At 40.8% G+C, this 25,197-nt stretch overlaps 1 protein-coding gene across 14 annotated transcripts in view; it reads left to right on the forward strand.

Moving 5' to 3' along the window:
* The window catches only part of PIKFYVE (phosphoinositide kinase, FYVE-type zinc finger containing), an 81,675-nt gene that overhangs the window by 2,882 nt on the left and 53,596 nt on the right, over positions 1-25,197 (forward strand). For 12 of the 14 annotated variants that reach the window (XR_006169449.1, XR_006169448.1, XR_006169450.1 and 9 more), the window contains 10 exons: positions 534-713; positions 5,971-6,089; positions 8,753-8,924; positions 9,580-9,787; positions 10,900-10,989; positions 14,164-14,302; positions 16,649-16,806; positions 17,803-17,914; positions 19,494-19,641; positions 20,115-20,282. Coding sequence is in view for 6 of the 14 variants with exons in the window: in XM_042822412.1 (XP_042678346.1) it covers positions 534-713; positions 5,971-6,089; positions 8,753-8,924; positions 9,580-9,787; positions 10,900-10,989; positions 14,164-14,302; positions 16,649-16,806; positions 17,803-17,914; positions 19,494-19,641; positions 20,115-20,282 (1,494 nt within the window). In the remaining 8 variants the exon portion in view is untranslated. Of the gene's footprint in view, positions 1-533; positions 714-5,109; positions 5,165-5,970; positions 6,090-8,752; positions 8,925-9,579; positions 9,788-10,899; positions 10,990-14,163; positions 14,303-16,648; positions 16,807-17,802; positions 17,915-19,493; positions 19,642-20,114; positions 20,283-25,197 lie in introns of those variants that run through there. The other 2 variants (XM_042822418.1, XM_042822416.1) reach the window with 2 other exon arrangements.

The following is a 25,197-nucleotide window of genomic DNA, read 5'->3' on the forward strand; positions in this document are numbered from 1 at the left end:
CTGTTAGTTTGTACAGTAGAATATCACCTGTCCTAATTAATTTATTGAAAGGAACAGAGATTTGGTCAATATTGGTTTAGTTTGTTTGGCTCTGGCAAATGTAGCTGGAGTCAGCAAAGTACTGTTTTGAAAAAATGTCTGTGAAACAGCAGACAAGATGGGCGTGTTACTGGAATCATTGAGAACCTGTCTATGCTTGATCCTCTGACGGAGAAGGGTGGTTTATTACAGACTGTTCTAACTTTAAAGGGACCACAGTACTGGCTGCTAACATAACTGAAAATCTCCTCTGAGGGCAGAAGCTGATAATAAAGGGTAGCTATTCCATGTCAGAAATAGTTCCTGCTTGCTGTTTTTTTTAAAACACTTTTCACATTGGGGGTGTTTCTAAACTGATGTTTTTATGGCACTTTTCAGACTAAAAAATCATGTTTTGTTATGTATAATAATGATCCAAATGAGTGTTTTGCATATTCTGTCGATTTTCTCCGTTGTATCTGAATAGTTGTTTTTTTGCTTTTTGTCAACTCCAGATGATGGCAGGCTTTCATCCCCAGCGGAGAGAGCAGAAGCAGCACAGGCTGATTCACAGGCACTGAGCAGCAGCTGGTCCAGTCCTCAGCATCCCCCCAGGGCTCAGTCTCTGAGGTCACCAGTTACGTACAAAAAACAACTAACTGGTGAGCTGCAAAGACGATCTTCCTCAACCCTAGGTAATTGCATCTCTTTATGCTACATGGGAATTGTACCAGCCAGTCTGAGTTGCTTTGGAATGAGGTGAAAGGAGGCGAACAGGGGGTTCGTTGCATTGTTATTCCAAGTACTTTTCAGAAAATTAATATGTATTCTTGGGTTTGGGTGAAAGTATGCTTAGAAATAAGAGTTCCATCAGGAAGGAAATAAAACAAGACCAAACTGAACTTGCTGACTTCTTGAAGAAATTTCTGCGATACGTGGTGCTGAGTGGCCTGACTCAGGATAGGCCATCTTCTGCATCTGCTCCTAACCTTGGTGCTGTAACAAACATGAGCTATGTAATTCAAGTAAAAGCCTACAGGTTGGGTGGAGAGGCTTTGCAGGGCTTTTTCAGGTCCACGTTGCTGTATTTGAGGATGGAAAAATCTTTGCCTTTTCCCTCCCCTCAAATCAGGCTTTACTTTTTTTTGTAGAGACAAGCTTTAGTAAGTCAATTCTCATGCTTTATTGTCTTAAGAGGTACTGAATGTACAGATCTTTGAGGTTTTCCAAATATGGAGCAGAAGAGAATTTAACTTCTGCCATTGCAGCTAATGCTGGATTGAAGAAAAAAAATCTTATGAATTGTTCTCCTAACTAAAAAGAATCGTGAACTTATTTGTAACTCTTACTGCAGGTATTATTACTTGCTCAGACACCCAAGTATGAAAGTAAGTGATGTGATTTACACAAACGCCTTGATTTGTAGTTCAGTTCACCTACTTTGCTCAGTGTCAATGAGGTGTCGGATCTAGCTGGGTTTTCTTGTAGCATTGTATCTGCAAGTTTTGAGTGTTTTTTTAGCCCTGGCCTCTATTCTGAAGAGAATCTTCTAAACAGCAGGGATGAGCATAAGCGGGGGAACGGTTAAGTCCTTCTCCAGCGTCTCCCTAGTCTACTTGAGTTTAAATATTATGCCAACTTTAAGCAAACTGAAGTGAGTAAATAAATAAAAGACTTGGAGCAAGGCAGCTGGTGGCTCTAAATAGTGATGGAATGGAATTGCTTCTGATGATGCTGACTCCTACCCTTCGTTTATCCATTAGCTTGCACTGTCCGCACGGGAGATATTTTTGTTCTCAGGAGCTGTGCTGTCTGGCAACGGCAAGTTCAAGACAAGAAGGAATGGTGGCTTTTGTAGGAAAGTGTCTAGTATCAAATGTGTGGGATTGCAGTTGTGTTTCCTTCAGGACTGCTACATCAAAACATTATTTTGGCATGTAATGGCATTTGTGAAAATAGGAGGAAATGCTGGTTATCAGGTTTAGGTCAAAGATACGCAGTGGTATCATGAGGGTCTGCGCTGACTTGTGGCTTCCCTCTAGGGCACAGATGTGCAACCTTTTGGCTTGTCTGGGGTGCATATAGTGAACAGAAATCATCTTGGGCCACATATACCTAAGTTGCTCCAAAAGTAACGCCTCCTTTTTATTTTCATGGAGATGACAATGTATACAAAGAGCACGATAATACTGTTTGATAGTGCAAATTTCCAGCTACCAAACGCTGTTTTTTTCAACATAGCTACCACCATTAGCTATGCATTTTCACTAGTAATGAACAAGAGCCTGCCTGACGTGCTTATAAATCTGCACCAGCAAAGGTGACCCACTGTCACCACTACTGAAGCACACCACCCACTGCATCTCTATGCTCATATTCACTGTTTGGTCTCCATAAATGTTCACAAACATCAATGAATGTCAGTGGGTGGCATTTTTTCTCATGGAAGATTTCAGAGACATCCTTTTCTTCATGTGCACTTCCATGTGAGGCACCATTTGGTCAGGCTGTGCCCCTCTGCTGGTGTCTGTCACGCAGCAACAAAGTGCAGTGGAGTATTGATGAGAAGGTTCAACTTCTACTGCCATACCACTAGCATTCACCCCTAATGTTGTAGACCAACGTAATAAAATAGGAGTCACTGCTTTCAGAGCAGCCTTCACAAAATATACGGTATTGTTAATATAGAAGTAATGAAACATTTCAATCTAAAATAATTTTCTTAAACCGTTAAACAAAGAAGAGAGAAACAAACCCATAAAAACTATTGGGATATTTGGCCTTATTTCTGTGAAACTTACGCGCCAGTCGGGTTCAGTAGCAGTGGTTGCAATTCTTAGTGAGGTCTCAAGGTTCAGGGATTTTTGGTGAAATTTTTCTCTTCCTGTACTTCATGATTGACAATAATTGTTCAAAATGTGTGTAATTCCAAAAAGCAATGGCATGAGTAAGGTGTGATTGTGAAGCAAAAGGTATTTTTCTCTGCTGAGATGGGAGTTATCAAAGTTATCAGATTTTTGACTTGATTGGACATGCAGTAACGTGCTGCACCCTTTACTGGCAGTTCAGTTGAAGAAATTGAACTGCTGTCACTGAAACAAAGCTGGCCATACTGGAGTGTGTGTGTGTGTGTGTGTGTGTGTGTGTACTACATGTGTGTGCTGCCAGCTGAGTGCTTTCAAAGTGTTTGATTGAACCTAAGTAGTCTGGTACTGAGATGATGTCGCTGCTATCAAATCCAGTTTAAGGAGAATTAGATGCACTTTAGATGACCAAGTGGAGAGGGAGCATTGGTAGTAAAAGTGATTCTAACTTGTTACCCGAGCAGCACAACACGCTGTTGGTGCTACAAGATTGTAGCAGACTGACAGTAACAAGGAAGGCAGAGGAGCCTTCCTCTGGGGACAGCAATCATATGAGAAGGAAGAAGGCCTAAGGAAATTATGTGGTGGCTATTGGGAAGCATGAAGAGCATGACCTATTATCAGAGCATCTTTTTCCTTGAAAAAGGCTTTGGAGAATGACGTGCTTTGCATCTTCCTCAAGTCACTAGAGTAGAGGTGTTCAAGCTGTTACAGTGATCTTGAATGTGAAACTGTGTGTTTTGGCCAGGAAAACTAGAAAGCAGTTCATGTTGTATTACCAAAACTGTGGTGTTCTTGGTAGGTGTATGGGAACTGCTGAGCCACGGCCTGAACCTCTGATTGATCACCTGAGGCGAGCCATGAGTCAGCCAGAGGAGCACAGGGGAAGGCAATTCACCTGCGCTGCTGGAAGGGGTGGAGCCTGGCTCCCCCCCCCTCCTAGACCCATTTAAGAGCTGGCTACCAGTGGGGAAGGATTTCTTCTGGAGATCTGCTCTGCTGGTGTTTTGTGAGTGAGCCTAGGATAGGGGTAAACCTTCTATTTATTCTCTTTTGTTATCATAGTCTGCTTTGCCTAACTCTTGTTTGTTTTGTGATTATAACATCCTAACATTCTTTGATTATACAGTAGGGTTCTTTGTTTATTGTTGAAACTGTGAAGTTCTACATCCGATGTTAGTGTTTGGTCAGTTCAGCAAATCTCTGTGAATTGAGCTTAGGAGAACATGTGAGCTTAGTTGGTGGTTATAGCTGGAATAGTATTCTATATTTCTAGTGATCACAGTCCAGATTCAGATCACAAATCAGTAAGATGAGGCAGAAAGCATTGTATTTCAGAGGATGTGTAGATTTTGCTGCTGTGAATACATGTAGGAAGGATGAGGGTTGCTGTTGAAATGTGAGATTTTTTTTTTTTTTTTGTCTCATGGAGTTAATTTTTAACTTACGGAGGACAAATAGCTTAGAAATAAGTCAAATTGGAAGTCAGCATGGGGTTCATTTGGCATACAGAGTCTGTGTTCAGGGGCCGTGTGGATGGGAAAGAAACAGAAAGAAAACGCAGTTGCTGCTGCATAAGTTTGTACTGGTAAAAAGACTTCAATGTTTGTGGAAGTGAAGGTGATCTAATGATGTATCTACTGCTGATGGCACGTTTTTTGTAATGTAGATGACAACCTTTTGACATTGCTTTGCATAATACAGAAAACAGCCTTTAAGTAACAAGAGGCCCAGAGGGGGTTAATATGTGATGTTTCCTTAGCATAGCGTATGTTCATAATTTAGTAATCACTTACCTTATAGGGTTTGTGGTTAATTGGGCAGGAGACCTCTTAATAATTTCCTGAAAAAGTCACTTAAATCATCCTAGAAAAACTTAGTTCTGTTAGAAAGCAGCTTTTAAATAAATTGCAAGTGGCCACTGGATTTAAGTACTCAGGTCTCGTTAAAGTGATCCATTATGTATTCTGTGTTGTACAGAGGTCATGACATGCACATACAATTAACTTAATTAGCTAAAAATATCTACTGAGAACCTGAAGAGAAAGCATGGAATCTTGCAGTTTTAATCACATTACTCTAAGGGTTTTGATCTCCTGCACGCAGAGGCACAGCTGAGTTCTCACTGCAGTGCAACAGTTAACAGCCTTCTGCTGGTGCTGTCAGAATTCCTGCTGACATCAGTGGTCTCTAAAGCTGTAAACAAAAAGCAGCCATCTCTGTTTTTCCTGTACTGAGGGAATCAGATTAAAATGCTAGTCAGATGGAGAGCAGCGAAGCTGGTAAGAAACTTTAAACTATTCCAAAAAAAATCTTTTTGTAGAAAGGTGACTCTGACATCTTGGTTAAATACTGTCTGCAAATAGTGCTTAACCAACACTATCTGCAGATCCTTTTTGGAGAGAAAGACCCGGATTGTAACTAGTACAGTAACAAATTCAAAGCAGTCTAGCATTTTACAGGGAAGAAATAAACTGTATTACATTCTCATTCAGTAGTCTCTTTACTGTACTTAAATAAGAATGCCTGTACAAGTTCTCAGCAGCTTGACTTTTTTTTTTTTTTGTAGAGTATGTAACTTCTGAACAAATTTTATTGTGAGTTACTGAATGTAATAGAAACTGAGTTACGGAGTTCTTAGACTTGTTGCAGTCATTTGTAAGTAAGCTAAGCTTAAGCCATTGACTCATATCAGTCCTAGAAGGAAGGTAACAATTTTTGCAATTATTTTGTGAGTATTTATATCCTAGAAGGCATTCTAAAGCAAGGCTTCGCAGTTTTCTAAAATGATATTACAAGGTTAATATAGTGAACTGAAAATTATTTCTGTAAAAGATGTTGTAGTTCTCAGAATTTAAATGGGTTTTTGTAAACACTTAGAAAATATCACTTAAAATGCCAAAGTAAGCTGTCAGACATCAAAAGCTCATTTTGGAGGAGAGGAGCGTAAGGGTAAGAAATGATGCACACTGTAACTTTGTGAAGTGCCTATTCATGCAAACATTTCTCTCTCCAGTAGGGCTTCGTGTTGCTGTGTAAATGTGGTGGTACCATGGAGTAATTGTTATTACTCTGCCTTCCTTTGCAGACAATCGAAGGAAAGTGGAACCTCCTCTGGGAGGTCATGATCCTCGAACAGCAGTTCAGTTAAGAAGCCTCAGCACTGTCTTAAAACGCCTCAAAGAAATCATGGAAGGGAAGAGCCAGGTACTTTTGAGGGGTTTGTATGGCAAAGCATCTAGAAACTGGGCTGTGTACCGAGCTCCTTGATCTTCATTTTTTTTTTATGTATCGTGAAGATTTTTTCAGATGTTCGATAGATGAGCGAATGAACTCAGAACTCATTGTGTGAGTGCATGGGAAATCATTTAAATTGATGACAGAGGTCATGTCAGAGGTCTGTAATGGTTGTTCATTTTGTTGAGCCTAAACTAGATGTTCTCATTTATCACTGCTTCCCATTTCTGTGTTACCTTATCTAGTATTACCTGGTTATTTTCTTCCTTGAAGGCACTCCTTGGGGAGGAGAAACACATTGCCTGTGAGAAAGAGTACAAGGGATTTCTAGGGATGAATTAAATCTGTTTACTGTGGTAATGACTGTTCAGCAACATTTACTTGAAAGTCTTGTTCTGTTAACCATTTTGATTCAACTGACTGGTGGCTGCTATTAATGTGCTGCTTTTGCTTCCCTCTGCTGTTTTGGATGAGGCCTTTAATGGGAGGATCTAGTCAGGAGAAGAAACCACAACTATTTATAAGTCATGATATAAATAGCTGTGTCTGAGAACACAAGGCATGAACAGGCAGAAGTATATTTAATTCAGTTAAATTGGAAAAAGGCTTTTGTCTCTGTAGCTTTTGCAGGCTGTCTTTGAGTAAACTCACTTAAGTTTGTTAAAGAAACTGTGCTTTGACAAAGAGTGATGTTTTTGGGAGTGAAACTCAGGCCTTTCATTGCAGTTAGCAGGACACTGAGTACGGCCCTTACTTATTTTGTAACTTTTGGCATATTCTGAAGGCCTTGGAAATGTTATCATTGAGGTGATTGGGAAATTAGTATTCAAACAGGCAGGGTGCAGAAGTAAGCAAGTCTAGATTTTTCTCTGGAAGTGGTCTTTCAGTTGTCAGCAAACATGATGTGTGTAGACACAATGGTGCCTTGCTGCCCCTGCCTGCAAACTCGTCTTGCTTGAGTCACTTCAGGTAAGTTTCTTTCCACTATGGAGTTAGTTCTAGAGGAGACCACATTACTCGTAGAAGGCACATGTTACATCCTGGAAGGTACTGCTCAGAGTAATAGGTTTCTGTTCTGAATCCTGCCTTGTAGGTTGTTCTTGCTATGAGTGTTGGCTTCAAGCTGAGCAAGGCAAAGAGCTTAGAAGATGTTTCTAGTTTCCTTCCTCCATACTTCTCCCAAAATACAGAGAAATCAGCAATGATTGAGTTTCTCAACACCCAGCCATAAGTAAATGTGACAGAAGCTATGTGGTTGAGGTCATGGATAGGGGTGCTGGAGGCTGTGCATGTGGATAGAATGTTCTGTGGCTAGAATAGCTGTCCACAGGGTAGAACCAGAGACTTTGTTCATCCTACAGAACCACAGCGAAAACTGTTAATCGGCATCCTCTGCAGCTTTGCAGCAGGTCCTTGGCAAAGCTCTTTCTTATAATTTTCTCTGCTTAAAGTTTATTTGTGTTAAAGTTTTCTAGACTATCTTGAACAGTTTTTGGCCTCTTTCTGTTCATGATCTCTTGGATAAATACATCATGAAATTTTGGTCTTTTTGGCCTCGAAATTGTTTTAGCAGCTGTGTTAAACTTAACTTTGTGAACATCCAAAAATAAATGAGAATTCAGGATATACCTTTTCCTTATGTGAAAACTGGAGTAAGATCAGCTTTCTTTTCTGTGCTTATTCTTGGCTTAAGAAAATTCATGCTGTTCTTTTTCTTCGTAAGAAAAATCCCATGTATTCAGTTCCTCTAAAAGGGCTCATTGCCAGAATTGAACTCTAGCAAAGAATGATTCACAGTCAGAGCTGTCACGTGACCATTAGCAGTTGTCCCCATCCATGGTGACTGTAGCTGATGTGCTCAGAATTATAATTGATAGATTTCTCTTACTTTGTTTATAGCTACATCAGCACATGGAGGTTTCACTTCTTTGTTTTCAAACCTTAAAATTCAAGACCAAACTGTGGCTGCACCCATGCTGTGTAATCAGTATATGACATTATCTGCTGAATGTGTATTCTGCAGTTATCTTCACATAGCAGTTAATGTGGAGTTTTTAAGCTACATCAGTCTTGGAGTTAGGTTTTACAACTGTTTGCTGAACAATGAAGAATTTGGCAATAAAACTTTATAGTTTTGTCCTTTGTTTTCTGAAAACATCTTAGTGTTAGCTATTGAAATGATCTCGTATTGCAAATTCCTGATAGCTTAATTTACCTCTGAAAAACTGAACCTCAGCTGATACTAAGCTGTGTTGGTTGAAGACCTGCTGTGCAAGGAGCAAGTGAAAAGGGAGAAGCAGTCAATGCTTTGATTGTTGCTTCTTGTCTGTTATGTGTAGCTCATGGTTTTTGTTTTGTTTTTTTCATCTTCTGGTTTCCATCTGCATTGAATCAAGAAGGCAAATCATTTTTGAATTTAATCTCACAGTTAAGAACTGTCTTGGTCTTCTGGCTTTCTATAAAACTGTGTGAAAAATAACTTCTGTGCATGTGTGTGTTTATACCCAGTCTGTGCATGCACAAAGGTGGAAAAGTGATATTATCCTTTAATGTGCACAGCTTACAAAGCAATCATTAATCTAAACATGCTTTTTTATTTACAAAAAAAAGTTTTGTGTTGCCTTGCTTTGTAGGACAGTGACTTGAAGCAGTACTGGATGCCTGACAGCCAGTGCAAAGAGTGCTATGACTGTAGTGAGAAATTCACCACCTTCCGTCGGAGGCACCACTGTCGGCTTTGTGGGCAGATCTTCTGTAGTAGATGCTGCAATCAAGAAATCCCTGGGAAATTCATGGGCTACACAGGTAGCTAGGATTTATTCACTGAGAAGTAGAACATTCTCTGTGTGCTCTGCTGTTTGTACTATTGCGTTTCAGATTCTGAAACCTCCTAGATAATGCTGTACAGGTCTCTAACAAGCTCAGAAGTAATTTTCAGGGATGACAGCACCCAATTCTACCTTTTCTTGCATGTGGTGTTGGATTATGCCATATCTGCTTATTTGTACCAACACTGTGATGACAAAACAAGTGTGGTCACTATGTAATTAGGATATTCAGTTCAGAAAGTGGGCCATGTGTTCTAAATGGAGGGAAAGGGAAACTCTCTCAAATGCTAATTGACAAACTGTAGATGTCTCCTGATGGAAAATTCCTAATTCCAGACCTTGATTCATATGGTCGCATCTTACTAGCAATTATTGTACCTCGTTCTCTTACTCTCCTAACTAATCTGTCACTAACTGATCATGTGTTAGGCATCATTTGACTTGGAGAATTTCCTTTGGTGTATAATTATCTGGGGTTTTGCTCGTAACGGAATAAGAGAACTAGACTTTAACATGCACAGATGTTTTGAAACAGGAAATCCTCCTTTTTCTCACCACTGCACACCTAATCCTAAAGGAGCAGCATACTCTTTGTTCCTGTTCACTTAGATGTCTGCTTCCTCTATTTGTAGGGGATCTCCGAGCCTGTACTTACTGCCGCAAAATAGCCTTAAGCTATGCACACTCCACAGATAGCAATTCCATTGGAGAAGATTTAAATGCTCTGTCAGATTCTGCGTGTTCAGTGTCAGTGTTGGATCCTGGTGAGCCTCGCACTCCAGTTGGGAGCCGTAAAGCTAGCCGCAACATCTTTCTGGAGGAGGATCTAACCTGGCAAAGGTAAGGTGAAGGGCTTTTTGTTGAGTTCTAGAGTCTTAAATGAGTTTTCAGGCTGTCATGTGCTGGGACAAAAGCTGCTAGTTTAGGAGCATGTAGAATTAGAACAGGATTTTAATCCTGTGCTTGGTTTTCACATTCTTCTCATCAAATTGAAATATGGAAACTTTTCTAGTGAAGTTTTAAATTATTTGATATTATGTGATTTCTGTATGTGAAGTAGTTTTCATCAGAAGAAAAGCTGGGAATTCAATCTCTTCCCAAAATACTGTATATAGAATAAGGCCATCTCCTCCTGTCATGTGCAGCAAAGAAGTGAGAAAAGTATTTAGGAGGGTGCTGCTGTATTTGTCTGGTACTCTAATCTTTGAACAGCCTGAACACGAAAGCATGCCTTCCTACTTCAACTAACTTGAATTATCATTTCTTTTAAAAGTTAAGGAGTAGAGTATTGTGGGCAAGTACAGCAACTCAGACAAAGTGATATTGTATACGTTTTCTCAATAAGACTGTTTATTGTGTTGGTAACATATCTACATTTCAGAGCACAACCAGTACAGTTGATGTAGGTGAGAGTGCAGTGACTTGTATCTCATTGATCTGCAAGTAGGAATTCATGTTTTAGGTGTTTGTACGTTTGCTCTCCTTCCTTCTGGACTGAAGAGAAACACGGCAAAGGTGACAGTGTAAAACAACTACAGAAGCTTTTTTGGCATCTTGATATGAGCTTTTTAGTAGTAGATACAGATATCATTGTTTGTATTGCAAAGATGGTGTGTTGGAGATAGTGCTTTGCAGGTAGAGGCATTGCCCCTGAATAGCAAGAAATAAAAACAGGAGAAACCTATATGAAAGGGATATAGGGAAACAGGACATACTGATGTAAGAGGTGGAGGTTGAGCAGAACATAAGCCTGAGAGTAGAACTCTCAGGTGTTGTCCCCCTGATTTCACTGGCCTACAAGTGGGGAAGGATTTCCCTATTATCTCACTGATTTAACTATAGTGGATGTGAAGGTAACATTATGATGAACTGTACTTGAATTGGAACTGTTCTGATGTTACTGCATGTGCCAGGTCTCTCAAACATCTGTAACAAACCCCTTTCTCCTACAGTTTGATTCACCCAGACTCTTCAACTACAACGCTGTCTGCACGCCTTGGGTCTGTCCAGGAGGATGCAGGGAAGTCTCCAGCTAGGAATAGGTAAACTAATCATATCTGCATATTTCCTGTTCTGGATGCACTCATTGCATGCTCTTCACTGTAAAGCCTATATTTTGCATTTTGTTTTTACTGAGCATGCTATTTCATTTCTAAAATGAGACTCTTTGGGCTAAAAGACCACTTAGAACATTTATTAGCAGGAATATGTACCTACTTTGAGGAACCTGTAGTTTGCTACTAATTCAAATGGAGATGATGGTAAAGAGGAAATAGAAGAAAGGAAATGGCTAAAAAAGGGAGAGATCCAAGGCAGCTGAACAAAAGGGAGTAGCACAGAGATGTAGTACTGGGAGGCAAGTCTGAGGTCGAGAAGGGGCAGAGATGTGTGGTTTTTTCCCTGTTGCTTTTGTTTTCTATTGTTTCCCACCCCCCAGTCCCTGTGCTGATCCACTAAATATGATCTTGTTAAAGTTACCTGGTTTTCTTAGGCCAAAGGCTCATCATAGGTCTTTATACAGCACAATTCTGGAATGAATTTGGAATGTTTATGAGAGCTTTTGTGTAACTTGTGAATGCTTGAGCTTAATCCTTTTAAATAGTCTGGTATGAGAAGAACAAGTAATTTCTACTTCACAGTGCTTCTGCTATGTTTCTAGTTAAATACTTTAATTGTGGTTAAATTGGGGAAATAAAGATGAGGCAAAGATACGAGGAGCAGAGGAAAGACAATCCAAATTTCAGTGTTGGAGCCAGGAGACATTCAACAACTTGTTTGCATTGGTGTTCCATGAATACAGAATGTGAAGTGGTTTGGAAGTTCTGGCAGGGACAGCAAAGACTTGAGGACTCAGCTCGGGAGGATGCCGGGTGTGCCTTTCAGGGAATGGACTACTTCACATGTGATGGGGACAGTTAAGGGGATGTGAACACCGACTGTACCTCTGAGGAGTGAAGATCTCACCTAGAAGGAACAAAATTTGGTGAATAAGCTAGTGCCAGATGTCAGTTCTGGGCAAACGTGACAAGGAGTCCAGAGTTAAGTTCAGTGGTAATTATCTGCAGTGATGTCAAGAGACCTTGAGGATGTTGTTCTGCTTCTTGTGTGAGTTGACATTGTGTACTTAAGAAGTTTTTGGTGTTTGTTCACACATGCAGTGGGAGGAAGATTCTAAGCTGGCTCTGACAGGGCCAAACTGTTAGTTCAAGGTAACTTGCTCTGCCTTTTCATGACCTCACTGTGGTATTTAGCCCTCTGGGCTCACATTTGAGGAGTAATGATCAGATATAACTCACTCCTGCCAAAACTCTGAACATGTAGAAACTAAGTTGTGAGGTTTTTATTTAAAGAGTTTCTGTCGTTTGTAACTGTATTCATAGAATCTCAGGGCTAAGCAATACTAGCTTTTAGATCTTCTCAAAGCAGCTTTAGATATTTGTTTGAGGCAAGACTGACCATACTTCTTTCTAGATGACAGGTACCAAAGAAGGTGCAGGCTGGATGTTTAGTTACCTTCTGTTATCTGTCTGTGAATGAGAGAGATGTGATACTGTTTCTCAAATTAATGGAGGAGGAAGTATGTCAGTTAAATGTTGCAGAGGATTAAAACTTTTCTATGAGTTATTTTAAAGGATAGAAGTTGCCTTTGCAGCATCTCCCTCTGTCTTTAGAGTAGCCAAATACGTTTGAGTTCTGGGTATCATTCATGTTGATCAAGATGTAGATATGAAATGTAGTGTGACTATTCTAGCTCTTACTTAATATAATTTTACATAAATTAAAAATCCCTGCTGCTTACAGATAGGTAGCATGATTAAAGTAGCTCTTGCGAAACAACTTAATTGTGGGCTTTAATGTCAATCTCGTATTCCACGTGAGAATGTCTTCAGTAAAACTGTATTATTCTGCCTGGCTGATTTATCGATTCGAGTTCTTTTCAACTTACAGCATCTGAAGACTGGCAGAGTTTTAACTTGCTTTGAACACCTAGGATAGAAAATGTCTGCTATCATGCCTTAGTGTCTACAGATACGATGCCAAGACACTTTCCTTTTGATTTGCATAAGTGACTAAGATGGACTCCTGCTCAAGAAAAAGAGCAGGAAAAAGTAGTGATTTTGTGCCTTATAGTACCTTCAATTCCTACTTCCTTGCAGTAATTCAGCTTTAGCTTTTTGCACTTGGGACTAGCCACATCATCCTTCGAGAACTCTTGGGAAAAGTCATTGTGACTGTTAATGGAGCTTGCTAATTGGCTATCTGGGATTTGCTCCAAAGAGAAAGAACTGGCAACAGCTCTCGCCACTGAGGCTGCTGCGAGCCTCTTGGATCAGGGCAGCATTGAAATTCTGATCTTCCCTTTGGTTGTGTGCAGAAACTGTCTATGTGCACTCCTTATGGCACTGTTAGCATTCCTAGCTTATACTGCATATATACAGCTGCTGTGAAATGAGAAGAGTTTGTACTCTGTTTATTCAGAGGCTTAATCTAGCTGGGGGGGTATTGGAGCAGAATTATTTGGAAAATGTATTTGCATTTGTGGCTTTGCAATGATTATTGCAAAATGATATATTTGTATTGGAGTAGCCTGGATTTCCTAACAGTTGGGCTGAGATCATGTGAATGGTCTATATCACAATACAAGGGAAAATGGCCAACTGGAGAGACCTCCAAGTCCAGCAGACAGATTAACTTTTAAAATTCTTTCCACTGCAAACTGGGCAACACCAGTGGAAGTGTTTACATTTCAGAGATGTGAAGAGGAGAAATTTTGAATGGTTCAAGGTAGGGAGAATCTCAGTGCCTTGTAACAAGGATCTCCTGGTGTTAACTGCCCTTGCTGGCATCTGTCTTGCCTTCAAAGTGCTGGACCTCTAATTATCCAGCATGTCATGCCTTTCCTACTCTATTCAAACACAGGCATATAAGAGCTGCTGTGTCTGAACTTAGCTTCAGCTGCTTTTTACAAAGGGCTTTACAAAAGTTTTTGTTTCACTTGGATGTTCCACCCCAATGCACTTACTTCCTGGGCATCCTTTCTTTTTCCTTTGACTGGGAGGGAAAATGCGGGCCTTAGTCCGTAAGTCTGTAGTGAGGAGTATGAACAGCATCAAAGACTTAAGTTCTTCCTTAGCATGCCACAAGATCACTGTCTCTTCTGCTGAAGCACTACACAATGAACACTTACAGTTCCATCCTTCTCTCCTGCACTCCAGATCAGCCAGCATCACTAACCTGTCGCTGGATCGGTCGGGTTCGCCGATGGTGCCTTCCTATGAGACATCCGTCAGCCCCCAGGCCAGTCGCACACATATGAAGGCAGAGACCAGCGAGGATGAGCGCAAAATCCTTCTGGTACCTTTCAGGCTTCTGTTTGTCTTCCTCTGTGAGAGCAATGAAGTTTGGCTTCCTCGAGTCATGCAGTGGGAGTATCTTGTTGCCTTTCAAGGATTTTATTTGAGTATTCTTCCCTAGACTGCTCCTCCAGGTGGTGCAGGGATGGAGAATATTGACACTGCTTTGGGCTCTTCTGTCTTCCTGAAATCAGATGTGGCATTTGCATAAATATGTGGTTTTTTTAGTCTCAGGAAATTTTTTACTTTGTGGAGTCAGCGTATGGTAAATCTGTGTGTATTACACTTGCCACAGTTGCAGTTGTAACCAAGTGGTCTGATTCTGTCTTTTTCCAAGTTCAGATTTTCCCCTTCTTCCCCTTCCCCTTCTAGACTACTTAAGAGGGAACTCTAATGGCTATTTCAAAATGTTTCTCTGTTGAATGAGTTAAAGCTGCTGCAGCTTATTGGACTGAAACGTAACTTGACCCCTCCCCTTGTTTGCAGAATAAATGTTAATATTTTTTTGAAAGATTGTGACGTACTTTTTCAAGGAAAAATCAATGTATAACTGAATGTTCTAAGTAGTCCTGTTATCCTCTTCTTGCTGAGTGGAGTGTTGTAGGTAGCAGTTACTGTGTAATGTGAAGTAGAGATAAAAAGTTTCTTTTTGTGATGGAGAGACAGGTTTCCAACAACTGGGGCAAAACCAATTGGAGAAAAAGGATTGCTTTTCATATTCAAAGATTGAAAATTACTTTTCATTGCCATATTTAAAATCAGGAACGTTATCTTTTGTATTGTCAGGTATTTGCCTGATACCAGCAGAGTGCAAGTAAATCAAAACACTAGCTCCTGCTTGGTTGTACAGCTCTGTAAATGGACAGTCATGTGAGAGAGAAGGATTTTTAAGGCATGTCTTTACACTTCCCTGCCCCATGCATGTTAGTGCAGAAACAGTAAAATCTAAAACGCTGTGAATGCAAGATGGGAAAGGATGAAGTCCCAGTGCACTTCAGCTTTATGTTTAATTTTTTGGCCTGTTTTCTTCGTTGAGGAAGAACGGGCTTATTAGTATATCTTCTGTTCACGTAAGTACAGAAGATGCAGTGTCACTGTAGGTTTTGCTGGGAATTTCCACTGGTTGTTTCTTGTTTTTAGTATGTATCTGACTGTATCAGAAGGTAATTGAAACGTTCACGTACTGCATTCAGAAGGCTCATGAGCTTTGCTTATGAAAAAGAATAGGGGAAGATATACATACATGGAGTAAACACATACTTCTCTGAATTAGAGGTAAAAATCCTTGAGTTGAAGAAGTTCACTGTGTTTTGCCAGTTTGTTCAGTTTCCTGAACTTGCCATGTGAGTTAAAGCAAAAAAGGCAGATGAATTGTTGAATTGCCGCTTGCATCAAATCTTATGATCCTGTGGTGTATTCAGAAGCTGACCTATTTGACATTACCTGGTGTGGCAGTGGAGCTGCTGACGTTGATGCTAAGATGAAGCCCAGGGCAGCCAATGCTGAAGGTGATAGCAGAAAAGCAGCCCGGTAACAGAAGCAGAATAAACCTTTCAGATCACAGAGCATCCTTGGGAAGGTGGAATGAGATGAATCTGGCAGTTAACTGGAAAGCTGAAATTGATTAAAAGTTGCATTAAAGCTCTTCTGTTGTTGTTGCACAAAGGTGGAATGAGTGAAGCATTTGAACAAGTGAGCTGCAGTGGCTCTTCTCCATCCCTTGCTGTGTTCTATTGCTCTCAAAATAATACCAGGGTATTTTCCAGATTGTTCCACCTCATCAACAGTAGGTTGTGCTGTGCAGAACCTAGGTGCAGAGCAAAAGGACCTAGGTAGCAAGCTGACATTTGAGTTTGAATGGGGCATAACCAAAGCAAGATTTGACGTGTGTTTAGCAGGCCTTGAAACAAGGCCAGGGCGTAGGCTGAAGTGTTCCAAGTGGTGGGAAAATACTTCAAGCTTCCAAGAGAGTTAACTAAGTTGGGCAGGGGACACAACTTATTTTATTTAGTGGCTGAAGCTAGCAATGTCTAAAGTGTGTGTGTGTGTGTATGTGTGTGTGTGTATATATAGTTTGCTCCATTAAAACCCTAAGCCCCTTAACTCTGAATGCAACTGTCTTGTTTCTTCTTGGTTTCCAACTTTATATAAAGGAAGGTTGTAAGGAGCTGATCCCGTGTTTGTCTGCTGTTTGTTTTGCACCTTCATGTAAGTTTAGCAGAGTGGCTTAGATTTTTGTGCCTGTTTCTAGAGGGTGCTTGATTGAGAGTTTGAGGACCCAGACTGATGCTCTTGAAACAAGTGCTGCTGTCTGACTGTTAAGTAACTTGTGTATCTCCCTGTCCAGGACTCAGTCCAGCTGAAAGATCTGTGGAAGAAAATCTGCCATCACAGTAGTGGGATGGAGTTCCAGGACCATCGCTACTGGCTGCGGACACATCCCAACTGCATTGTGGGAAAAGAGCTGGTGAACTGGCTCATCAGAAATGGACACATAACCACAAGGTAACCCTGATGCTTTAGGGTAACAGGTGTCTTCTGACTCTGGCAGAAGGTTGTGAGGTAATGCGGGGTAACTTCGATTCCAGAGAGAGAGACCCCTTTGCAAGAAAGCAAGAAAGAAGGCTATCAGAATTTTGTTCTTTGCTGCCTGCAAGTATGATTCTGATTCCTCATGGTCCAGAAAAGGGCATGGGCACTCTGGTTCAAGAGCTGGTGTGGGTGGCAGTGTATGGGACAGTTACCAACTCAAATGGGCAGAGAATAGTGATCATATTGCAAAGACTCTCCTAAAACATTTTTTTTTCAGAGCTGTGTGCTCCATTTTGGTAAACAGAATGCAATTTGCAGGGTCACCACGCTACTTGTGTTTTGGATATGTTTGCAAAGGTTCCTGCTTTGCGACATAGAGGTGTGTCTTCCCAGCTTTACAAAGGAGTTTTTGGCCACACGTAGCATTTCCTTGTTGATATGAAGGGAAAAAAATTCATTTCAACCTTTACAAGCCTAGAAGAAAGCAGACTGCTGAGTTCACTGATATTCCAAAGAGGCCCGAGATCACTATTAGTGTTTGGTAGCTAAATTTTTCGTGGAACTGGTTGACTCTTTACACTGTAAATAAGTATAAAGAATCAGAAGTATTTCACTATGCAAGAGGGAGATAAAAACTATGTTTGCTTTCGTATTTACAGAGCCAGTGTCCTTACTTAGCAGAGATTTTCAATGCATGCAACTCAAGCTAAAGATATTGGAGGAGTACAAACAGTGTATGTTGTCCATTGGACATCTCAGTTTTAAAGCTCCGGCGGTCTCTTCATCTAAGTCCATACTTGAATCATTACACCCTGCCCCTCTGCAACATTTTTAAATGTGTAGTTAAGTATGGGCGTGGAATACAGAGGAGTGCAAAGTCATAGCAAACGGCATTTTCCTCTTGTGCCATGTTTGTACCATAAACCATGTGTTTAAAAACAGAAAATGTCTCTGCTCTCATGCTTCCAGGGTTCAAGCCATTGCTATTGGGCAAGCACTAGTTGATGGACGCTGGCTAGATTGTGTCAGTCATCATGATCAGCTCTTCAGAGACGAGTATGCCCTGTACCGACCATTGCAGGTAAAAGGGAGAATCTGACTCGAGGGAGGAGGGGAGTAGGACTGTTATGATTCTTACTGCTATTGACTGCTCACTAGAATATCTTAAAATTATTATCTCTGCAGCCATTGTGTGTTTTCTAAATAAGCTCTCCTGTATAGAGGAGTCTGCACCTTTTTCCTTAGTGGCTAAAAGCTTGAAGAAGGTGCATTTACCCAGAACGCTTTGGAGCTTTGCTTTGTGGAGGATGAATTGCTGCACTTATTGCTGTCTGCAGAAAAGGAAAGGATCTCCAGTTTAGGCCAATACTTCTCATGGTGGGCATTTTCCAGTGGACTTATAATGCCACAGTCAGTGCTGTTGGCAGCTGTGCTGCATATAATGTGCATAGTCTAGTGTCTGTTACGTAGTTACCGGTACTGAGCTTTAAACATTTTCTGAGTATTTTGGATATACTATGTTTGAACATAAGATAACCTCCTGATCTCTGGTGATGGCAGCAATAAGGAATTTAGTACCATAACCATGTGATGCAAGACTGGGAGGGAGTTTCTGTCCAGCTTTCTGGATTGGGCTGGCTAGATGAGAAAGAGTCAGGAAACCACTGACTGGAGATGCTATCCACCGTTTTTCATTGCAATGAAACATGCACTTAGTTGTGAGTCCTCCATGTTCTTCAGCTTCTCGCAAAGGAGAATGGCTCAGCTGTCCCATATACATCAGCTAGCAAGCTTACAGCCATTAGCTTCATGTTTTCATTGTGTGTTTCAGCTCTTGGCCGTGGTATCTCAGTTTGCTAGTAAAGCGTACCCTTACTTAGCAAACAATTGTGGATCTGTTTGTAACTATTTGCAAAGACATTATATTATTCCAGTTTTAAAGCCAGTTCTCATCAGCCGAAAGCTCTATATGATCACTTTTCTTCCAGCTTAAACAAGATTCTGGAGAAACTGTTGGTAACTCAGCTGCTTGTTGCACTTGCTGTAGCCAAAGGAGTGATAATGAGAATTTATACTTGGGGTGAATCTAGACAAAAGAATGGCTAGTTGTAATTGCTTAGATTCTCTCTGGGTTACTTGGCACTATATCCAGGCTTTGTTTTGGCTCAGTAGCTCCAGGCAGGGCCTGACTTGTGAGTGAAGCTTTGAGTTTCTCTTTTTGGTCAGCCACAGAGTTGCTCCAGTGGTTTAGACTATGTCTACACCAAAAGCTGCCTGAATCTGAGCACAGAATACGGCCATCATCCACTTCCGCTGGAGATAACAAGTGTTTAAAACTGCTTCCCTGGGTATGGTTACAGAAAATGTGCAGCGGAATGAACCTGTCACTTAGCCACAACTTGTACGGAAGTGTGGAGGAAGAAGAAACTAGGCACTATGAGAAGTGAAAAGAAATGCTTGTTTCTTGTTCCAGACAGTTCCTATTTTGTGCTGGGGGAGTGGTTTTTATGACTAATTCATCTCAGGCCACTGAGAGTATCCTCTGAATTTTAAAATGTCTGATTTGTGTTTGTGACGGGCTGCTTTCTAATGAGTATGCTTAATGAATATGCTGGGATCAGCAAAGCTGCATTTTAACGCCCTTTTTTCTTGCCTACTAGAGCACAGAGTTTTCGGAAACCCCCTCTCCAGACAGTGACTCTGTGAACTCTGTAGAGGGGCACTCAGAGCCATCCTGGTTCAAAGACATCAAATTTGATGACAGTGACACAGAGCAGATTGCTGATGAAGGAGAAGATAACTTGGCCAGTGAGTTTCAGCTAAGTTTTGTTCTCAAATTGTCTTCTTCCCTGCTATCTCTAGTCCTTCAGGACATAGTAGTTTAACGATGTCTTGCTTTACTTGTGTGTACGTGTGCATGCGGCTGTAAGGATATAAGCAAACAGTACCTAGTTAGTCTTCCTGTGTCTTCTGATGGTATTTTGTTTTTACTGGAACTGATAAAGCTTCATTCTTGTAGTGGACGGAAAAAGTGTAAATTGCCTTCTCTTTCTCAGACAGACTTCTGCTTGACTTTGGTCCTATAGTAATGCGCTAAAGAATGCTGACTCAATATGTCAGCATGCACAGATCAAGATAAGAACTATGAAAATACTGTTTTCCTGTAGTATTTCACACTGGTCTTTATGTATTAAAGACAATTTTTCTCCTCTCCGATACCCTCATGGTACCCGTTTGAACCCTTCTCCTCCCTGTATCTTCCCCCTTACCAACACTAAAAGACTCCGCCAGCCCTAGCAAGCGCACTTCAGTCAGCAGCTTCCAGTCCACAGTGGACAGTGATTCAGCCGCCTCCATCAGCCTGAACGTGGAGATGGACAACGTGAACTTCCATATCAAGAAGCACTCCAAGTACCCACATGTGCCCCCTCACCCTGCCGACCAAAAAGGTACGAGGTAGTCACCGGCTGGAGTTGCACATGATGGAGAGCTGGGTCCTAATGACACTGACCTGTTTGGATGCTACTGGAGTAGCAGTCCTACAGAGGGAGACGTGCGATATCTAGCTGGCGCTCGCATGCAGTTCTGATATACTTGCCTCTGAAGAGGCTCAGTAGTCCCAGTGAACCAACTTCTCTGCAGCGTGTGTAACTTCCTCTGTGACTTTCTCTTTTCAGTTGAAACGAGGTGTCCTGCTGTAGATATTCAAGTCTCACCTGGACGCCTACCTGTGCGACCTGGTTTAGGGAACCTGCTTTGGCAGGGGGGTTGGTCTCGATGATCTCTAGAGGTCCCTTCCAACCCCTACAATTCTGTGATTCTGTATGCACATAATAGAGCATACCTACATGTACAGTGTCTGCCTAACTGGGGTGAAAAAGTAGTCCATGAATATACTGGTTTAATACTCATCTTTCCCAGTTTGAGGTGAAACTGAAAAAAGCAAGCAGAAGAACAGTGAACAAAACTAACTTGATGAGCTTTCTGCTGGTTTCTAATCCTACCTTAAGTTTATGTTTGGCAGAAAAATAATCATGCTGATACATGGTATGGCCAAGTTTGATCTATGTATGTTACAGATAATTGGGACTTGTAGCGAATTCATTCTTTCTTGGAGTTTTAACAGAGCTCTTATGTTGGTGTGTCTCAGTATACAAGATTTACCTTTATTCTCACAGGTGAATTGCATTCTCTGAAACTGAAGTGATAGCTAAGGAGAGGTGGGAAGGAGGACTGGCCACAGCTGACTTCTGAAGTGTGTTAGATAATGGAGAGTGAGGCGAATTAGAGGGAGCATTTGTCATTACCTACTGTAACTACTATTTGCTAAAAACATTTACAGAAACAAATCGATGCTTTCTTCTTATCTCAAAGAGGAGTAGAGCAAGTTTGAAATTCAAATTTGACTGTGGTTTGTAACGGGAAGATTGTCAGTGCTACTGACACCAATTTGTTGATGTTTCCTTCAGTCTTGTTTCCAGCTCATGCCCTAATCAAATGAGAAGTTTATACATCTGCAAGGAGAGGAATATTGTAGAGAGGGAGAAATTTATCAAAGAATTCTTAATTGGAAGGGGGGCTTTTTAAAGAGAGCTTGAACCAGGCCCAGGTGTGTTGCAGCATCCTAAGAGTTTACAGCTGTAGCAAGTTAATCTTTATTAGTCTGTGCTGGTATTAAAACAGGCTGTAGTCAGTTTAGGCATAGGGTAGTGTTAGAAAACCTGTATTTCAGATTTTCTGGTTTCCTGTGCTTTTCAGTTCTTATATGTAAAAAGCTTTGTGTGATGAAGGGGGAATGTAAAAGACCCTGCTTCTCCACAAGCTGTCAGCCAAGTCAAGGTTTTTTAATAACCAGAAGTGAAGCTCTTTTTTTTTTTAAAAAAAAAAAAAAAAAAAAAAAACAAAAAAAAACTTTAATGATGGAGTGCTTGAGGAAGATCATCAGAGAGGGCAACTAGTGAGGGAAGTGAAAAGAGAATTTTGCTTTTAAATTATACATAATGGCAGTACAGTGATATCTTGGGATCTCTGCTGAGTAGTATTTGTTAGCTGTTCCTGAAACGTGTGGCCTTTTAACCAGGTTATTCTCCTAGGAGTATAGTTCATAGCTGAATACTTCCCTCTTTTAAGAGGGAAAGGTACCTCAGTAATGTCAGCAGAATGTCCAGAACTGAGATAAGGTAGAGGTATAAGTCATTAAAACACATGATGGAGAAGTAAATGTTTTCTTGCATTTTTTTTTTTTTTTGAAAAAATCTGTTTCTCTGCATATTCAGAAGACTCATTTCACATCTTTTATTGTTTTCTAACAATGTCTGCATCATCAGAGTCTTTATAGGAAAGATCTAACCAGGGTGCAACAAGTTAAAATGTTCACTGACATCCTGAGTAGCAAGATATATTTCCTGGCAATAGGGAAACAGAAATTTCCTGAGTACTTAGATGTTTGTTACAGGAAGGACTTCAAAAATTAGGTGTCACAAAACTCTGCAGTGCCCAGGGCTGTACAATGTATGACTTCTAAAACTTTGTTCCAGAGTGTATTAAAGTATGAATGCAAGCAAAGACTTTCACCCTGTGTTCTGAGTGATCCTGGCCGTTTTCTGCAACAGATGCCTTCCAGGGTGTTAGTGATTGTCAGAGTGACACTGATCAGACAGAACTAGATGGTTAGCCATTTTCATTTTACATAGAAGCTTATTTTAGTAGAGGACTGCTCTAAAGCAATTCCTCCTATTTTATTACGTTGGCCTGCAATGTCAGAGATGGATGTTGGCGTTATGATAGTAGAGGTTGAATCTTTCCACTAATATTCCGTGACCTTTTGTTGCCATGTGACTGATGGTGGCAGAGGGACAGTCTGACAAAATGACATCTGATATGGAAGTGTTATGAAGCAAAGATATGCCGCTGAATTCTACTGTGGTGGAAAAAAAATGCCACACACTGAGACTTATCAAACTTGTTGAACGTTTGTGGAGATCAAACAGTGGATGTGAGCACAAAGAGGTGGTGGGTGGTGTGTTTCAGTAATGGTGACTGCGATTTGAAAGACAAGTCATGTTCCAGAAGGCCATGCAGATTTTGGAGTGTGGTATGCAGGATTTTGTTCAGCACTGGTGAGTGCATAGCTACTGGTGGTGAGTTGAAAAAAGTGTTCTGTAGCTGAGAAGTTGCCCTATCAAATAGTGTTATTGTGCTCTTTGTAGCAGTTGTAGTTTCTATGGAACTAAATAGGAGGCATTATTTTCAGAGTGACCTATGTAACAGAGCACTATTTCATGACATTGGGTTTGTAGGTGTTAGAGATCAGTAACTTCCCTGTGCCAGGCAAATGTGTGGCTTGGTTTTGTCTGAATTGTCCTGTGCTTAGACCAGGTGACTAGGCAGTGACTTAATTTTCTTTAGAAAGAAAAAAGGGAAATGGATGAAGATGATCCCCACATCTTGAGCTTATTCACTTGATTTCCTCACAGCTGTGTAAATTAGAGTAATTGGGGTCAGACTGGGGGGACGAAACATCAGTGCTAGAAATGCAGGTTCAACTTTGATCAAAGTGATTAGCAGCTTTTTTCAAATGATTAAGAGAGATGCAAAAAATTGGTTGTGGAGGTCAGCTGCTTTGAAGCAATGGCCAATGATGAGCTAGCTGTGTTATATAACAGCAGTTTGTATATAGTCTGGGCCTGGTGGCAGGACTTAGGATGTGAAAGGCTGACTAATGTTCCGTGTGCTCCTATGAAATTCTAGTGATTCTAAGCCAGCTGGCATGTAATATCCTAAAAATGAGTGTAAGTGACTCACTTGTAATATCATCTACTCACAGATAATGGTACTTTCTGGCATGTATTGAAATGGGGAAACAAAGCAATATTGCTTTCTGCATTTAGATTGGGTGAAGAGATTAAATGACTTAATTCATTTATTTTAAATGTGGCTTTTAATTGCTGTGCTTAAAAACACACAATTATCAGCATAGAAAACTTTTCTAAATACCCTCAAAGCCAAACATCCTGAGAGGGCAGGAATTTTGGGTAATTTTAGATGCTAGCATCTGGTTAGGAGAGGGAACAGAAGAGAACCTTGCGTAATGATACAGTTCCTTATCACTATTATTTGCCAAGGCTTAGAGTCCTGCTGTCAGAGCCCTTTTAGATATATACCACAGTTTTTAGTGGCTGTCTCTGGATGTATGTGTCCTTTGTGTTTCTAGAAAAAAACCTGTGAGTTATGGCTGGTCTGTTTAGACTTACAGCAAATAAACCTATAAAATGTTTAAAATATCTACCTGTTGGTTTCCCGTGGAGACCTGTGAATTTGTATATGTTGTGGTATTTGCATTCAGTAATGCTCTTGAATATTACACTTCTGGTTTTATATATTCTCTATGTGTGGTGGTATTTTTTTAATTTGTTTGAGGGGGGATGTAGGATAGTTAATTGGCAGCTAACTGCTTGCAGATAGGGCTACAAAATATGCAACAACATTCTCTGGGTTTTCTCGTCTCATCCCATCTCTGTAAGAAACGTCTATTAGCCACTCTCAGTGGCTCAAACTTGCATCTATGAGTGTGTCATCTCTAGCCTAGAAACTTGTCTTGGAATAGAAATAAAAGGAAGCAAAGTTGCAGGAGGTGAAACTATTGATGAGAGGTGTTCCCTATTTGAGGGTGTTACCTGCTTCTTTAGCTAGAGCAAAACCAAGGTTAGTTTCAGCTGGTGATAACTGCTGCCTTGGCTGTGTCAGTCAGGGTTATGTGACAGATCTAATTTCAGTGTGTTCACAGTAAGAGCTTCTGCTCTGAGGCTGCTGTAAGGTTGAAAAGGACTGAAAAAGGAGGTGTTGGTATGTGTGTACATGCGTAGGAACAGTCTGATATGACTTTCTCTAGCTAGTGTTGCTGTGGGTGAACGCTGAAGGTGAGCCAACTTATAAGCAAGCTAGGTCTTGACCTAACTCTAAATGCTTAATCTAAGTGAGAGGTGAAAGGAGTCTGCGAATAACTATTGAGCTGCGAGGGATACTTGCCCCTTCTTGTTCTGCCATGTATGTTTGGTACACTGATCATCTGTTGAGTATCTGATTTCCAGCTGGGTAACTGCGGACAAGCTTAGATGTTTGAAATACTGGCGTGTAAGGGGTCTCTTGAGTGCTGCTGTTCAGAGGCTTTTGATTGCTCGTGTACTGTCTACTTCCTGTTGCTTTCTGTTGGTGTCTGAAGCCTTGCTTTGCATTGTTTGTGGTGGCAAGTGTGGACCGTTCTCAGGAAAGATGATAGAGGGTTGGTTTTGGACTATCATCATAGTGTGCAGGAATTTGGCTACTGCTTGTTTTTCCATTGAAGTCCCTTTTTTGTAGAAACAG

The sequence above is a fragment of the Centrocercus urophasianus genome, unplaced genomic scaffold, assembly GCF_019232065.1.
Source record: "Centrocercus urophasianus isolate 14NV4802_14NV808 unplaced genomic scaffold, USGS_Curo_1.0 seq_20, whole genome shotgun sequence".
NCBI lineage: Eukaryota > Metazoa > Chordata > Aves > Galliformes > Phasianidae > Centrocercus > Centrocercus urophasianus.